The 18,395-nt window shown below is 37.0% G+C and overlaps 1 protein-coding gene across 11 annotated transcripts in view; it reads right to left on the reverse strand.

Annotated features, from left to right (window-relative positions):
* Positions 1-1,561: 1,561 nt before the first annotated feature.
* Positions 1,562-18,395, reverse strand: part of SLC35A3 (solute carrier family 35 member A3) — a 40,283-nt gene continuing 23,449 nt past the window's right edge. For 7 of the 11 annotated variants that reach the window (XM_064428127.1, XM_064428126.1, XM_064428125.1 and 4 more), the window contains 7 exons: positions 15,385-15,589; positions 14,390-14,544; positions 14,180-14,302; positions 12,900-13,071; positions 9,908-10,026; positions 9,266-9,399; positions 1,562-7,112 (listed from right to left, as the gene is read on the reverse strand). In XM_064428127.1, coding sequence (XP_064284197.1) covers positions 7,022-7,112; positions 9,266-9,399; positions 9,908-10,026; positions 12,900-13,071; positions 14,180-14,302; positions 14,390-14,544; positions 15,385-15,589 — 999 coding nt within the window. In that variant the 3' untranslated portion in view covers positions 1,562-7,021. Of the gene's footprint in view, positions 7,113-9,265; positions 9,400-9,907; positions 10,027-11,469; positions 11,586-12,899; positions 13,072-14,179; positions 14,303-14,389; positions 14,545-15,384; positions 15,590-18,013; positions 18,254-18,294; positions 18,394-18,395 lie in introns of those variants that run through there. The other 4 variants (XR_010366296.1, XM_064428129.1, XM_064428132.1 and 1 more) reach the window with 4 other exon arrangements.

Raw genomic sequence — 18,395 nt, forward strand, 5'->3', positions numbered from 1 at the left:
GAAAGCTCTCAGACCTTCAAACGGGCAGGTCATCCCAGGTTCTGATTTACCACAGCGCCTGCAAGTAACAAGATAACAGGGATCAGCTTCCCCAGAGCAGCATGCCAATTAGTGGAGACAATCTTTTAGTAACATGTTGCCGGCATTATTAGGCTTTCTGTGGCTTACAAATTCATCTGCTGTTGATGTCTGGCATCACTAAGGAGCAACAACTGTCCGTGCTGCAGCATTACAGCCATGATACAGACACAAGCCTCCATGGCTGTATCCATTATCAGTCCCTATGTTCTTAGTCCTCTGTCTTTCAGCCCTCTCGCTGCTTATCTCCATCTCCCCAGCTCCTGTGACATCCCCGTTTCCCCCAAAACCTCAGCTACACAGGAGCAGCTTTTTGTCCCTGCCAACAGTGGAACTTATCCCTGAGGTACAGAGGCCCCTGTTACCTAACGGGTGTCAATCACTCACCGCTTAAGACCGTGTGGGCTTAGGTTAAACCCTCAGCCTTAAGATCAAGCGCCTCTTATCTCATCATAATGCACCTTTAAAGGAATTTAGAACAGTGCTCAGCCCTACTCACAGCAATGGATCTAGACAAAGACAAGCCGACTCCAGCTCATGAAACCAAGATGTGTCTAGCGGGTCTAGAATGTTTGCTATTATCAGTTATTTGTTACAAGTATCAGGGTGTCACATGAAGTATTTGACAATTCTGTCCCAATTCTACTTGAAAAGGAGAGGGGTCTGAAAAATGCTGGCATAGTTTCAAGTCTATTCCTCAGAGTGCTGTTAGATTTTGGTGGGAAAGTCACACACAGGCATGTAGGTGACATGTAAGGGATTCATGTAAAAAGTCAACACAACTACAATGTCAGCAAAGTCATTTGGTAACCAGGCTGACAAGATGGTTGTCTATCCATACCTTCATATTAGACCAACACTGATATTGATGTCATTACTCAAAATGCATTTAAGTACAAAGTTTGCTCATGTAGACAGAGTAGATGATTCAAATAATGAGAATGTAGAAAAAACTCAGATAATGAGAATGTAGAATAAATTTGCTGTTGCTGTCATGAAATTCAGCAAGCTACATATTTTCAAATATTAAGCTCCACTCACCTACACATGTCCTGACATAACCTGCTCTAACATTATTTAACTTACGTATTAACGTAACATTAACCTTAATATTTAACATTATTTAACACAAACTCCTGAGGAAGAGAAACAAGAATTGTCTCTAACATCTAAACACCCACAGTGTTCAATCCTCTATACTAATTAAATACTATTACCTGCTAGCCGTAGAAGACATTTCCATCATTTTGGAAGAGGGATCAAAAAGGACAGAATACTTATCTCCCTAGGGGTATTCCAAAGCACAGGTAGATGATGCTTTCACTAGTTTCAGGTAAGATTCCTCAGGGAGTGCCTTTACACCAGTCTTGAAGAACCATGTCCCTAGATAAGGAATCATTCATTTGTTACCTAATAGCATAAAACTTTCAGTTTAAATCATGTTGCATGTTAACATTCAGAGCAGGGCAAAATTGACCAAAGAAACTGATAGACATTAAGTGTCCTGAAAACTGCTGGTGAAATGACCCAGTTATAATAAATGAATCTGCAGAACGGGCAGAGAAACATGTTATCCATCATCTACAGAAACTGCTTGTGAACTCTGCTCAGGTCTTTGTTACACTATAAATTACAGCCATTCATAGCTCCTTACAGTGTTACAGTGTTTTACAGCCACAGCCCACACTATAACTCGGTATTGATACTCAGGTGCTCCCTACCACCCCTGGTTCAGGGCACATCTGGGGTTTCAGACCAGAAGAGCATCACAAGAACACTGCAAGAAGTCATGACAAAATGGTCAAAAAGAAGCATGTCTCAGTCAAAATTAAATTGCTGGCATCATTCAGTATGTATGTTAAAAGATACCATCAAAAAAACCATCCAATAGCCTTAGAATTTATAGAAAATTATACTAAAATTATATTGTGAAATAATAAGCATTAGCTAAAATGTTGTTTTATTTCTGCAAAAATATGCATAAGACAAGCCTCTCCTTTCAACAAAGCTCTCAAACAGTTTAAAATCATATTCTTAATAAAGCCACTGCTTAATTTCAACCAGTTTATTACTATAGTGGCGTTATCTACTCATACAGAAGAAAATAAAATACAGTATTTTACCTCAACATGGATTAAAAGAAGGACTGTGTTAGGCCATGTAAGATGCATTCCAGTGTTCAGCAGTGTGAGACCAAAAAAAAAAACCTTTTCCAAACTGCCTGGAAACACCATATATTGGAACTGTATTCAATGTAATCACACACAAATATCAACATGTAAAAAACTAAGACTACCTTAGAAATTTTGCTACAATGTTTGAATAATATATTTGTGCTCATATATTGACAATAAGGACAAAATTTAAAAAAATCTAAAAAAATCATACTCATGGCAGCAAACACAAACATATGCTTAGCATATAAGCAATTCTTACTGAGCTATAAATCACTAATGAAGTGAATATGGCTAATTACAGTCAGAATGATGATGGGAGTTTGCTGACAAGTTAATGTGCCACATCTACTCTTGGATGCAAATGTGCAGCAGACATTCAAGAACAAGAACAAGCACTGAATGGCAAGTCAGTCACTATTTTTTCTCCTAGAAAGTTATAAATTCAGCTGAGAAATACTTATAAAAAGGTAAGAATTCAACTGAACAGAACTTTGGACAATAACTGAAGCATATGATCTAATCAATTCCACATATTTTGTTGCATTTTGCCCCAAATTTTTCTTCAGTAAAATGTCTTAATTCTAGATACCTAAAAACATACAATGAGCTTACCTGGAAAGAGCAGGATTCTCTTCCTGTGGAAAATAGTCAGCATTAAAAATGAAAAGAACAATTAAAACAAAGGCAAGGAAACACTATTTGGTCTTTCTCACAGTAATGCACCGTTTCAGGTAATGACACATTACACATATATGGTATAATACCATGCTATACATAACTGTTACTTTTCTAATACACACACAAAGAAAAAAACCTGTTTTTTAATAACTCATTCTCACAAACATAGATTTCAGATATGAAAGGAATGAATAATCCTCCTCAACACAATATCCAGCAAGAAACATTGTCACCAGGAGGAAAATGAGCAACAAATTCAAATCTGGAAAATGACAATTGCTTAAATACAATAGAACATGCAGGGCTGACCAGGAAATACATTCAAATATGAAAGTTATTGACAACAAAAACCAGAAGAAATGCAATGTTTCATTTATCAATTTTAAAAAATGAACAAAATCTATTACAGTATTTGGAATTACAGCCACAAAAATACGTTAGAAACACACACAAAAGAATTATGTACTACTAAGAGTCTCTGAGAGGCCTGTACGTGCATGGAACACGAGCAAAATGGGATTGTTTTGTCTTCTTGAGGAAAAATAAAACAATAGTTAATAAAACATTGTAGTAAAAAACCAAAAGTGTTACACTCTACAAGTTTAATCTAGAACATTAATTTACCCTTTAGTGAAACAAATAAAAAAGGAGGTTTTCTTAAAGTTTGTCTAAAACAATGAAGTTGAATAAAACTACACAATTATCTGAATTCTTTGAGAAAATACATTTTTGGGGACTTATGGATTGCTTAGAAATACAATGTTGAAAGAAAAATTTATCTTACTTTATTAGACTCAAGTTTTTTTTACCACTGAACTGATCTATTTTGCTTTGAAGATAGTCCTAAGTTTATAATTATTTGACCATTTACCATGTATCCCAGAGATTCTCAAATAAAACTACCAAATATCCAAGTATTCAATAAATACCAGTATACCCAATATATGTCTAGAAAGAAAAATCACATAATTCAAGTTATTGCAAATAAATAGCTAGCTATAACTTCTATAACTTTATAAATATTTAAACAAAATTCTGCTAAGTATAGGTTAGCTTCCTAAATATACAACTGAAGTAACAAAACCATTGTCTAAAAATCAGAAAATAGTTCAGAAAGACAAGTTTATTTTTGGGAAGTTACACTCCCACAGCATTTGCTTTCAGGGCTAACTCAAAGCACATTATCCAGTACCTCCCAAAACTCTGTGCTAGCTATTCCTCTTTGGTTAGTTAATGAGTTATAGACTTAAAGCTACTTAAAAAAAATAAAAATCCAAATACAAAAGTATCTCAGTGAGAAAATGTGCATATGGTCCCCGAGGCAAAGGTTACAGAAATCAGTCAGCCCTCCTCAAATCCCTTCTGTTCTCACAAAACACGTGCTACCTCCCCTTGTCCAGAGTCACACCTCGGAGAAGAGCTTTTCCTCTCTGTGAGAAAACACAACGAAAAATTCTAATTCATTCTTCCTTTTCAGCCACAAGTCTGTGACGAGATCTATCCTTCTGCTGGAAAACAGAATTGGACTGTCAACTGAAAGCATGGAAGTCATTGATTTCCAGACAGGAGTTACTGTTCCTTTACAGAAAGGAGCTACTGCTCCTTAGTACAGCAGACAGTTTTCCAAAGCCATATGGCATCCTATTCCAAAGCAAAGAGCACATATGCCTGGTGCTTCCTTTAAACATCCTGGCAAATATTGACAGGTGCACCTGAAATATTAAAACCAGGCTACATATCCCAGAGTTCCAGCCACGTGGTAATTATTTGGCTTTTTTGGTCCCTTCCTGTACAACTGGCTTTAAAGTGTTCTCAACCTGCTTTTTATGTTTTTTGGAGACTTTTCTAAAGAAAGTAACCAATTATATCACTTGAACACTCCCACTACTGTGTTTTACGAAATCAAAAGTATAACTGTGTAGGGCCAAACTCCAGCTGAGAGATTACTACCAACACCTCCCACCTCATGTCAGAGCTGTGCAGGTCCCGTTCTGTACTTGGCACCGCCGTGAGCCGCTGCTCTACGCACACGTCTTACCTCAGGCTGCACTGCAGGGGGAAATGGCTAAATGGGACTTTTCAAAGATTGTGCCAATTGAATGTTACACGTAAAAGATTTAATATTAACACAGAACGCCCATTTAGATAGTTGATCGCCAAGTAGCAAAGCTACTGCAATTACAACATGCTGGGAGAGATTCACAGTTCACAAAAGCTTAGCAAGCCCTAGGCAGAGCTCTGATATTTCTTTAATGTCTTGCTCTGATAAGACAAACAAACAGAATGTTGATAAAACATGTAATTGCCAACAGAAGAAAGAAACTATTTTTACTTGACTGACATAAGTGGAATTCTTCCTTTCCCATTTACAATACTTCACTAAGAAAGCTCAGAGCACTCCTACAGAATCTCCTTGTCAATCAAATGAGGTACTTTGGTAAACATTTTAAAACACGTTTCTATCACACATTTTCTTTAGTACAAGACAGATGTGAGAAACAGCATGGAGGAGGTGGTGGCATGGAGAGAACAAAGGAATTTTTACCACTTGCCGTTCTACTGGTAAGAGACTCCTAAAATGCTTTTATATAAATGCACCATCACAGGTGTCACCCGACATTAACATCCATTGTGAACCTGAAAACCAATGATTTTTAAGACAGGTTTTTTTTGTTTATTAGTTTCATTTTTTTTGTCTTTCTGACTATATGCAAATTCTTCAAGTGAAGTGTTCATAACAGTCTAACTGATCTAATTGCAGCAAAGTTTCTTTGTGAAGTTTTTGTTTTAAACAGAATAACAGCATGCTTTTGTATTTACCTATTGCACAATTAATTGCTTTTAAATTATATTTCCTATTAAAGTAATTCCACTACTAGAACAAATAGGTCCAGAGAACCCATTTTGGTCTGTTGGCTCAAGGACTCTCAGAACAAAATAATAATAATTTAAAAAACCCCACCAAAACTCTAATTAAGCCATTACATAGAAATATACAGAAAAAGCCTGGAAGAGTTCATGAGTAAACAACACTTGTTTAAAAAACACCTCTGTAATAAAGTACAGTACAGTATACAGATGCCATACCATAATATCTCCAGATGGAGCTGTTACAGACAATTGATAACGCCTTTAAAATGCTTATTATGAGCTCTTTGATTTCGAAATAATGGTTTAAAAAATCTTCAGAGGCTATTTGAAGCACAAAAACTACTTTTAAGTTTCTACTAAAAAGTTGATTTATAATTAGTAAAAAAAAAAAATAAAGAATGAACATCACATCTGAGCAAGCACCCATCACAACCCTACTGCTGCTCCCACATTAGTGTGGTAACCTCCAGCCTGGGTTCCCAGAGTTATTCCATCTGCTCCAACACTACAGGCTGATGAAGGCTGGAGTATTCCTCCCTTTGTACTTCAGTGAGAATGTTAACATTCTTACAACAGTTTTATAGAAGCAACAGAATTATAATATTATAATTTAATAACAGATTTCTGTTATTAAATCAGCCTTCTAAAAATATAAAAATATTTGATATTGTGAAAGTGTCTTTCAATCATACTTCAATTTTCAGTTTTAATAAGGAGTACCTAATTAGAGCCATCGCTTTAGAACTATGACTTTCTGCTCATTTCACGTAAATAGACAAACAGTTAAAAACATATTTACTGAGATTAAATAGAATTGAATAGCAAAAACATACAATCTGACAATGTTGTCATGTGCTCTTTCAAAGAGTGCATAGGACACATTTCTGCAGCAGTCAATACAGTATTCTTTTGATGCAATCTCAGTCAAAAGCTGTAAACATTCCTAATTGTAGTTTCTTGGAAACTTTTGGCTCCTTTCAAGTTTTTATTAGCAAGTTGCACTGGGCATTCCCCTGACATTTCCCCCCCCATCAGTTGCAGACAGCATCACCCTCCACCTGTAACCCCTCTGGCTGTTCAGAACTGCTCTTCAGCATTTCTTCCATATGATCAGGGCAGTCATCCTTCCCTTGCAGTGCACAGTGACACTTCCCACATGTCAGTGCTAGCAAGGCCCCCAGTGCATGATCTCGAGAAGCAGGTTGATGAGAAGTCTGCTATGCCTTAATGGGATTTCCTGCAGGTTTGGGATCATAACCGTATAGAAAAGTAGCTGCTATTACAAGGATGGCTCCGAGGAAAAAGACACTGAATAGAATAGGGATGAAAAAAAAAGTTTGTTTTAGTTGATGCAAATTCATTTATGCAATACAATCAAAAGAAAGGACATTTTTCCATGAGGAAAACAGAAAGATAAATTATATTTGTCCAATGGATTAAGAGCAAAATAATTTGTGTGTATATATTTTAGAGGGATGCAAAAAGTTGTTGAGGTAAGAAACTTGTAACCACAATTTAAGGTGTCATTATACTAACATATTCTGAAAATTAAAAATACACTTTCATGGAACAATTTCCAAAAGCAACCAGATCAATCCTTTTTTTCTTAAATTTTTACCTAAAGAATGTGTGCAAAATGGAAGCAGGAGCTGAAGAAAAGCAGCTTTTGTGGTTACCCACCCATTCTTATACTGCATTGTTGGAGCTCTGTTTGCTTTCAAGTGCAAAGCTTATGTTGAAACAAATTACTGCTGCCCAAGAACCAGTTTGCAAGTCAATATAATCTAATTTTTGCCAGATACAGAAAGATTTGTCTCATGAAAACACAATAAAGGCATCTTCCTTATTGTGACATTTTGGTCTTTCAAGTCGTTTTGATAGTTAAAGTCTGATACAAAATAACTGAAGCCAGGAGATGATCAGTATGCATTTTAGAAAAGAATCTCCTCACAGACATGACAACATCAACAATTTCATCTTCTGAACCAAATGCTAAAAAAACTGTGGCATATGACATGATAATCCTTCAGAGAATACATTTAGCCTACTTTGGGACATGGCCCCTTGCAACACATTCAAGCATTTAGGTACTTTAGATCTATTACCCCTATCAAAACTGTTTGTTATGTGACGGAAACAATTACACAGCTCCAGTTCAAATGCACTGTTAGCATAAGCAAGGTGCTAAAGATTAAGTTTGATTAACTCAAGTTAGTCAAGTCTTATTAAATGGGATCGCTTCAAATTCTACATACTGCTACTTGGCTGTATTTAATTTTCAACATGTTTGCAGAAGCTGTTAAGTTACTTATTAATTTTCCATTTAAACACGCAGAAATTCTTAAAGCACTTTCTACATTTGTTTTAATGGGACAAATATAATCTACTTATAATTTAAGTTCAATGTCTTCCACTTCTTAAGCCTAAACAGCTATTCATTTCCTTTTTTGAATGCTTAAGCCCTGATAATACAGAATCACAGAATGGGTAGGGATAGAAGGGACCATAGTATTGCAAATATATGTTTTTAGATAAAAAGATGTTTCTTTGTACCAGATACAAAAGTTGTAAATATTATTAAAAATATTTTTATGTTATGAGTACTTGTAACATATGCAAGGAGGGTTGGTCAGTCATAAGTAAAACCCTATTCCTACACCTGGAAGTGGAATTATTAATTCTACACTCCATACAGGAACATGCACTGCCAAGACAGCAGTGTTCTCAACCCACCCTTGTGCAAACCAATGGCACACAGAGGCACCACAGTCTGATCCCCAAAGCATCAGGACACTGTACGGGGCCTAGAAGAACGGAGCAAGCACTTCTTTTTCTTTCTCGGCTGTTCTCACTACTAAACGTGGCATTGCCTTTAGAAACAGCTCTGCCTTTGGGCTTCTGGGTGTCCTTAACTCAGAGGTGGAGCATCACTTCCATAGTGCGTGACTGCAATCACCTGTGTTAGAGCCCGTGGTGCGGGCGATGAAAGGCAGCACACAGGCGATGTCCCTGTGCCGCCCCGCAGTGCGGGACGCGGAGCGGCCGCAGCCCCGTTCCCGTCCCGGCCCCGCAGTGCGGGACGCGGAGCGGCCGCAGCCCCGTTCCCGTTCCCGGCCCCGCAGTGCGGGACGCGGAGCGGCCGCAGCCCCGTTCCCGTCCCGGCCCCCAGCGCAGGGTGCGGTGCCCGCGCGGGGCCGCAGGGGGCGCGGCCGGGCCGAAGAGCGGCCCCGGGCACGGCAGCAGCCGCAGGGAGCGCGGCCGCCGCGGAACCCCGAGCCACCTCCCTGAGAAACTCCCTGTTAGCCACGGGATGAGGTTAAACTTTGGTGTGCAAGCTGGACCTAGACATTTCGAAAGTGTGGCTTGGATGGGATTTGGTTTTTATTTATTTTCGCAGTTACATCTGGTAAGCAGTAAGTTTTCAACTAATTTTTTTAGTATACGTGGAAAATAATTCTTACCTTGTAGGGACAAAATCTTGCAGCCAGAAATAGGAGATCAATGTTGACAGTATAATGGAGAGAGAAGTCGCAAATCCCTTTAAAATGTTGTCCGCATATTTTATAACAGCAGCAATCACCAGCCCTCCAAGTGCCTGATAAAATAGCAAGGTTTGGATTCACAAACTGATAGTTTGACTGAGAGCATCTGCTTTAAAACCATGCACCTACTTTAGGAAATGCCTTTGTCTATGTGGAGGAGCAATACATTTATTTTATATTAGGAATATGTACTGTTGAAAATAAATATTGGAGGAGTACTTCTTAACCCATTAAAGAAATTGTTGATCACATTACCACCATTAAATGAGTGGAAATGCTCATACTGTGCATTTTTAGCCACATGAGGAAGGTCATTTAGAGAGATAATTTTAAATATCACAAAATAAATAATGCTCACATGTTTTTAATTTGCACAATTCTTAATTACATACTTGCTATATATTTTCCAGATTTTCATTTAGAGTATGATAATAATGATAGATCAGACTTTCAACTGTAGGATTCTCAGCACCTTCAAAAACACCCATTAGCTTCCCCAGTTATTTATAGAAGAGTAAATCTCTGAGTGCCTTCACAGAAACATGCAACACAAGGTCTCACCTGTAGAACAACCACCACCCAAGTAAGTTTATTGTATCCTTGAAAAAATCCATTCTTTGACAGTTGCTCTCCATCATAAATGTAAACACCCATCAGTCCAAATATGCTACCAAAAAATCCTGAAAGCACAAGATTGATTTAGAAGCTTTAGGTGAAAAACATGCAAATGGGCTCCTCATCCTTAAAGGCTGCTCATGTATTTCTGATTTTAAAATTGGACTGTCACTTGCAATATCATCACATCCAAATGCAATCAGTTTGCTGTTCTCTTTTAAAAGCTATTCTCCACACTTGATTGTTTCCATTATGATATCCTTATATACTTATCTTCCATTGCTTTCTACTGGAATGGAGTGATTTTTGTTTATGGCATAGAGAAAAATTCACTTATATGCTATTTCAGTTTTCCTGAAACTAGTCATGACTGAAGGCTGGAGTCACCTACATCCTGGAGAGAAAAACAGGGAAAACACTCAGGGGAAGAGAAGGTCTCTGGCACAGCAGGAGCAGCATTAGCAATTTGCCAATTCAGACAATGATCTTTGAAATGGGATTCTCCTGAGCCAGTCTCAAACACCATGAATTTTTACTAGTACAGACTTAATGTCAAAAGCTGAATCTGAGGTGAGACCGTGGTTTTTAATTTGGTGAGTCCAGTGTTCTTCTATCAAATGAGAAGCTTTTCCTAATTCCTCAAGCAGGTAAGCACGTAAGCAGCTCTTCTGCGACTGATGTCTGCTCTAGTCCAGAGCAGGAAAGGGGCAACACTTTTTTCTATTCCTTCTCTGTAAAAAGGTGATTTTCATCACATTTCTGTGCATCTGAAAAAGCCAGAATTGTTTTGAAGAAAATAACACCTTCTGTTTGACAAGAAATAATTCTTTTTGTAGGCAGATTGAAAAATGTAGTTATCATTCAGATTAAACCATTTGTAAATTTGTATTTTCCAATTGATCTGTTAAGATAAAGAAATACAATAACCTATTCATACACCCTTATTATGGTATTGATGTGCATTAAAAACTGATTTTTAAAACAATTCTGATTTATTTCCCCATTATTTTCTACAGTTTTAATAATTCTCTATGGATATGAAAATGAAAACCTGGTTGGACATACAGGTTTTTTGTTTGTGTTTTAAGAAAACTCTATTTCAGAGTTCTTGCTTATGAATGTCTGGCTCCTGAATAATACAATGTCTGAAGTGAGTGACTACCTTGCACTTGCAAAAAGAAGAACACCAGTGTATTTTTGAAAATGCGATTTCACATTTTACATATTTTATGAAAGCTGTACTGTAAAAGCTGTGTTTATTTTTATATGTATTTAATATGTATTGTTTAACTGTATTTATGAATTTAAATAGTTTCTAAAAAACTTAATGAAATATGACAGCATTATTTCTGAACTGAGAACAACCTCAGTAATAAACACATTCTACTGAACCTCCTATTGAGGCGTATTAAGCTCACTACAAAAGTAAATACAAGACTCAGGTGTCTGATTCTCACTATAATCAGGGATTTATGTCTTCATATATCTCTGTCCTAGTCATTCATAACCTTGAAGAGTCAGCATTCAGCAGTCTGTTCTGATCTCCTTGTTTCACAAAGAATTACTGGAACATTCAATATATGACCAGGCCAGCTATCAAACTAAGTGTACATGCTTCTGTGTGCTGTAGAAAAACATGAACAATACTTGAGATTATTGATTTATCAACAATTATGAATTCTCACTTGAATTTATTTCAGATATCTGTTGCTAATGTAGCATAGAAACTGAAAGTAACAATAATCAGCTTTCCTTGGCAATGGATTTTATATTGCAGTTCCACCCAAAATACCAAATCTCACCTTAAATCCTGGACCAATCCCCAGCTAGCAACACTTCTCTGCCCCCAAAATTCCCTAACATAATGTTTCCTTTTGTATTCCCTATACTCTGTTCAGGAAACTTAGTTTGAATAGACACTGTTTCCATAAATACAAGCATCTAGTAAGGAGAAGTTTTGATTCCTTCCACTATATGCAGTTTCAAAACACTTATGGTCATGTAAACATGATTTAAGGTATTCAAAATTAACCTCTGCTTTTTAAGCTGAAACCACTTATAATTAAAATACAGTAGTAGGAAAATAGAGGAAAAAAGATGGCTTATTGACCAACTAACTAATTACAAAAGAAGCCACACCATCTCCTGTTGTTACAGTACTGCACTACATTCCACCAGACTCACCACACAGCTCTGATCTACTAAATCATCTCATGACTTAACTTTACAGTGTGGATTTGACCCCTAGTCCATCCTAAGGCACTGGAAAGGCCAAATTCTGCTCAGTGCACTCATTCAAATATGCCATAAACAGTTTTTGCCTACAGGTGAAGACTAGAGTGGTTAATATATGTTAATATAGGGGATGTTCATATAATGTGATGCACACTGATAGGTGCCCAGTAGGTACAGCTATACAAACAGTTAAAATGGACTGGTCTTTTGCATATGCCTCTCCTCAGTGATTATGCACACAAAAGAAACTGACCTTTGGTATTGAAATAACAGTAAATAATTATTTCCACTTTGTTCACAAACAAAGCAGAATTTATAGTTTGCACTATTAATACAAAAAGCTGCCTACCCAGGCACAAGAGAAAAAAATACGTTACTTTTAAAACATCTCAAAACACTGACTTAGAAATATATTTTGATTTAATATTCCTATATTCTCTAAAAAATAGTAAAAAAAATTCAATTGACAGTTTCTGCACAAATGTACAGATACTCTATTAACAAAGTAAATGAAGAACTAGACTGAAATCAGAAAGCAACTGCTATAATTCCCTCTAGCAGAGTCTGACTTTTGGTTTTAAAACAACATATATGCAGCATACTAAAATGTTGGTGGTATTTTTTATTTATACATTTATTTTGCACAATTGTCTTAATGCTTCAGAATACAATATCTCTAACAGATGATTAAAATTAAACTTACCGAGCTGAATGTTTCTGATCCACACAGACTGCTTAGTTTCCTTTAAAATTTTCTCAAAATAAACTCCAGCAAATCCACTAGAAAAGCACGCTATGAGAACTGCAATCAGGCCTACAAACTGTGATCCTGCTGAGTGCTCCTTAGCAGGTGTTGCTTGAGAGTCTGAAGGCCACTGGATGTAAGAACAATTACACAAAATTCACTGATGAAATCAAGTCATGAGCATCTACAAAATGCAAATTTGTTTTCCACCAACAGTAACAGTTGCTAAATACACACAATCACATGCTTGAAAAGTTTTGTATTTTGCACCATAAATACTTTTAAAGGACTGCAAAGCTGCAATTATTTTTCTATGTATTTGTAAGGAGTAAAATTGTGCCTGAACTGGGAGAATACTCATCAATTTAAGCAGCTGCAGCATTTATATTTTATAAGCAAGAACTGTTTTTGAATCCCAGTGTGATTTATCATGGTCATTCTCTGTCAGCAACTTGTGCCACCCAACAGTTGTTTACCTTACAAATATAAGCACAGCTAGAAAACTACTTACACCAGCTGTCTTTAAGGTAGGATGAAATGTCTATTTCATGTGCCCCTCTTTGGTGATTGTGCAGACCAGTCAAATCTTGCAATGTGTCTAAGGCTAGCTGAATAAAATGCAATGCCATGGACAAAAACTTTTGGAGAAGTCTGTTAAATACTGTCAGAGTATTTTGTTCTCTTTTTTCATTATTGAATTTAATTACCATATCTCTTCCCAAATCCTTAAATTTTAAAATAAAGATTTCCAAGTATACTAAAATCTGCAAAAAATTCTTAGAATAGTCTCTTATCCTGGCCTCTGAAAACTATGAACTCTGATACCTGCACTGTTGAGAACTGAGGCCAATTTAGGTTTTTGAAATTAGTCCAAAGTAAATTTGCCATGAATCCATATGACAAAGTGAACACAGCCTGTACTGGCAGAGAAGATCTCTGAATTCCTAATGCCTGAAGAAACGTGCTAATAAAAATTGCTATCATTATTACTTGCAGGTTGCTGCAGAGGCCCTGTCACATTCTATAGTAGAGCACAGGGTTGCAAAAGAGGTGTCATCTTCTGCCTTTGAACCATTTCTGGTGTCCTCCAGACCTGGCCAGTTGTGATTCGTAGCTCCTGACTATACTCTGGTGCTCGTGTGCAGCTGGTGAATCAGAAAGCTGGATAATCAGCATAGAAATCCGTTTTTTATTGAATAAACACATTAAAACCCCACAAAACACCTGCTAATATTTACCTGCACAAATGCCACTCCTGTCATCAATATCACTAGTGACAGCCACTGGTATACGCCCAGTTTCTTGCTCAACATGGACACAGAAAACAGTGCTGTGGTGAGAATTTTCAGTTGATATGTAACCTAGAAGAACCAGGAACAGTTACTACTACCACAATTCAAGGGCGTTTTTTTTTTTGAAGCTTACAGAGAATTCCAAACATGCAATACCTGGTATGTGGCTGCATCTAGGTTTGACAATGCTACATATAGCAAGTTGTTCTGAAGAGTGTAAATTCCTGAAGGAATAGCGAGTTTAAGGGTTTCCATTGGTTTGTTAAGGATTTCATCACGTAGCACTCTGTTCAGAGTTCGTAAATTGCATTCTACCCAAAGAAACAGTAAAAAAAATTAGACATTCACTAAAAGCAAAGGAGTAGAAAAAAAGAGAAACAGCAATGTTCTGTTCTTAAACTGTAGCCCCTTTTTATAGCTATCACTACACCAAGACCTGAAAATACCATCTATGTTTGTTTTACTTTCACAGGCCTTGTACATGTGAAATATGGCTGCAAGTGGCCTCCTGCAGCCTGGAATATCAGAATGAAAAAAAGTATTCAAAATACTTTGAGTTAAACTTATTGAAATTGCCTCAATAATTTAAGATAATGTATCAAAGACTACCATATAAAAAGTGCATATTTAGAATCCTACAGTCGTCAATATTTATATATAGACTGACATTTTTAAGCTGTTGAAAATCAAACACAAACTAGACAAATTCAGTTTTAAATATACAAAATAAGAACTGGAGTAAATGTGAATACAGTTTTCTTTTTTTTAGCTTAAAACTATGATTCTTCATGTAACAATGAAATTGCTTCTTCCCTTCTGCATCTGCCATTTATCACAGGTTTCTAAATTATCATTCATGCTTTGGACATACTTACAGCTTTTCATTTTTTCCTACTTCTACATACAGATTTCTTAAAATGTCTGAGCAAACACAAACTTTGAGATGTTAGCATAAAATTCATTCCTGCCCTCCCCAGTATTCATTCTCTCAAGCAAATATGCAGTATGATTATTGTCTTTCCAAGACTATTTCTTACACAAGAAGGGAAATGCTTTGTTGTATGCCTGTACTCACATGGCTGCTTTGCAGTTGCCACTACAATACAGCATATTGATTAGGAAAATTACTTGGTGCAAAATTTGACACATACTGCTGTCTTTGTAGACTAATAGAACACAGGCCAAAATCTTCAGAAGTTCAGCAATAACTACTGCAGTAGAGGATAAGTAACGAGGTCCTTCTTCTTTCAGTGTCCGAGAATAGCGCATGGTCAACACTAAACTTGTGGTCTGGAAAACCAGGATGCCCAAGGAAAGGTACTTTAAATGGGCAGACATTTCTTGACCTTTTCCTTTCTGAAACAGAAAAAAAGAAACAAACCCACAGGTAATATTGCAGATATTGGGAATCACTGATTTCTTTATGTAGGTGAAAGCTCAGAAGGTAGTTTCAAGGTGAAGGTGTTTTCTGCTGGGGTACAGCAGAATGCCCAGCACTGCTGCTGCAGTGAGCTGTTCCCAGACTGAAGAGATCCTCCCACTCCTCCACCTCTCCCAAGGCTGTCAGGTTGCAGTGTCTGCCTTGCCAGGTGGCACCGTGCCAGCAAAAGCAGGGTGAGGGTTGGGCTGCTTTAAATGAGAATGAGAGGTGTGCCTGGCAATGAAGGGAAAGGAGTTGGAAAGGAAGACATGGAAAGGAAGGAGAAGCTTTGGGGAGGCAGCACTAAACCTGTACTGCTGATTATCCTGTTCAGAAAAAAATTCATTGAATATAGATGACTAGGTGACTGGAACTGATTTCCCAGGCTGCACTGACTACCACAAACTTCATATTAATACAGCTGTACCATCCTCACCCCTACCAGGAACTTCCACCAAGTGGACACAGTTTTCTTTGCAATTTGCCACTAGTTTAAAGGATTAACTTATTGCAGAAGACTAACAGAGACAGTAATTTTCATTTTGCAAGCACAATATATGACAAGGAGATTTAAAAAATCCTTGCTGCTACTCAGACTATCACACAATTTTTGCTATGCTTCATATAAAGAACTTTCATACACAGAAACGATTGTTTTCTACAAAAGCTTATCTTCTACTCCCTTCATTGCCCACTTATTCAAAACCAGCCATTTTTTATAATGCCAAAGTTAAATCAGAACAATAACCAGAAGTTTACAACTATGTTTACAAGCAAAAGAAGAGTTACAAGCCAAGACAATGCATGTGGTTAATTTCAGAAGTCAAGACACAGCCCACTTGCTGGGTGCATGTGGCAGAGCAGTCCTCGTGTTTTACACCTGCAGGCACACAGCTTCTGACTCATTAACTACACAGCTTTGTCCACGCTGCTCAAGGATGTGCTGCTACCTCGAAGTATTTGTGGCTAGAACTAAAGCAGTGCTAACTGCACTTCTCCAGCTCAAGATGCATTTCATTGCTGGTTTTGTAGATATTTGGTGAGCTACATTCTTCAAATATTTCTGATTAGTCCTTATCCTGTCTCTAAATATTTATAAGTTTTCTCCAGTCAAATATTCAAAGTCAAACTGTTACCTATATGACAGTGACACTTAAAAGACATTGCAGTAACCTGCAAACAGGAGTGAATTATCAACAGCCACAAAGATATGAAGTACACACTTGTATCTTACACAATAAAATTGTTTATCTCAAAAATCATGCCTTTGTAAACATATTTGTAAAAGCACACTGGCAAATAAGGAAGAAAAAAATGCCAAGATGCAGAAATACACAAGGTTTCATTAAGAAATCTTAATAGGATATACTTTTGTATGAACTATAATCTCATTTAACTTCTGAAGAAACAAATACTAAAGATGCAACTGCACTGGAGCAATATGAATCAGACAGAAATATAAATCATGAACGAGAAGAAAGCTGCAGACAATGCTCAAGGTTTGCTATTTTCCACTGGTTCTGGTGAAATAATCCATTACATGAGGGTGCTAACTGTGGAATTATGCACCCTAAACAACAAAACTGGGATGATCTGTTAGTTGAAGAACAACAACTTTGATGAGTAAGTTTGCTACAGCTGAGAACAAGTAGGAGAAAAAGAACAGTTCCTGCAAAGTGATGAAGAAGTGGCAAGCACATTCAGAGACCATGCTTTCTGGAGAAGTACCAGCAACACAGAGGAGAAAAAAGGTAAAGGAAAAAAAACCCTACTGAGAGAAGAATACTGAATGTCACTAAAAGGCTTGCCTATGATACTAGAGAAAACTGACATTTATGTGAGCCAACTTGAACAAACAGTTTCTTTCACTGTTCTCATTTACCTCATTTTTTAGTATTCAGACCTGAAAAACTGGAAATAAAAAGCAACATATTGTTAGGACAAAAACCACTAAATTTCATGAAAGCACACTTGTTTTGGGGTTTTGGTTTGTTTGTTTGTTTTTAGTTTTCAAAATGCTTCTGAACAAAATACAGATTATGGGAACACACATATCTGTCCTGACTTGGACACAAATTTCTGCATTCTGTCAGCCTGAAATGACAAACGGTTTTACAAATGTCAAAAATCATCAGATATCAATTCTGTAACCTTCAAAACAGGCAATAATATTAAAAATAATGTTCACATTATTTTTTTCATAATATACAACCATCTATTTATGAATCAGCTAAAAATGTAATTTTAAAAGTAAATCACTAGTATGGTAGGGAGCAAGTATCAAAGCAATCAGCATGAAAATAAACCAACAAGCACAACACTTTGATAAACCCATAAACAAAGCCATAAAGAATCCATACCACATCATTAACTTCTGTCTTCTCTTCCGCAGAAGTCATAATAGAAAAAGGGAACTTTCCCCAAACAATGTGTCTCAAAAAGGCACCAGTAGCAGGAAATATTTCCTGCTAATGCAAGGAAGTCACTAATGCATTTCAGAGTTCCAGAAGTGCACGTAGAATGGAACCTAAGTGTCCAGCATGATAGCTGAAATAAGGGTATTTTTTAAAAGTTGTCCTGTCAGTGATCAACAAGACAGGCTTGTAGACAGCAAATGTGTGAAGTTTCATGCTGTACTTACAAGGTGGTTCACCAAGCAGGAACTAGAGCTCTGAAATGTACACAGCCCAATAATATAACCACTCTCTCCTAAGCACACAGAACACCTCATCAGCTCTCCTG

Source organism: Passer domesticus, chromosome 7 (genome assembly GCF_036417665.1).
Source record: "Passer domesticus isolate bPasDom1 chromosome 7, bPasDom1.hap1, whole genome shotgun sequence".
Lineage (NCBI taxonomy): Eukaryota > Metazoa > Chordata > Aves > Passeriformes > Passeridae > Passer > Passer domesticus.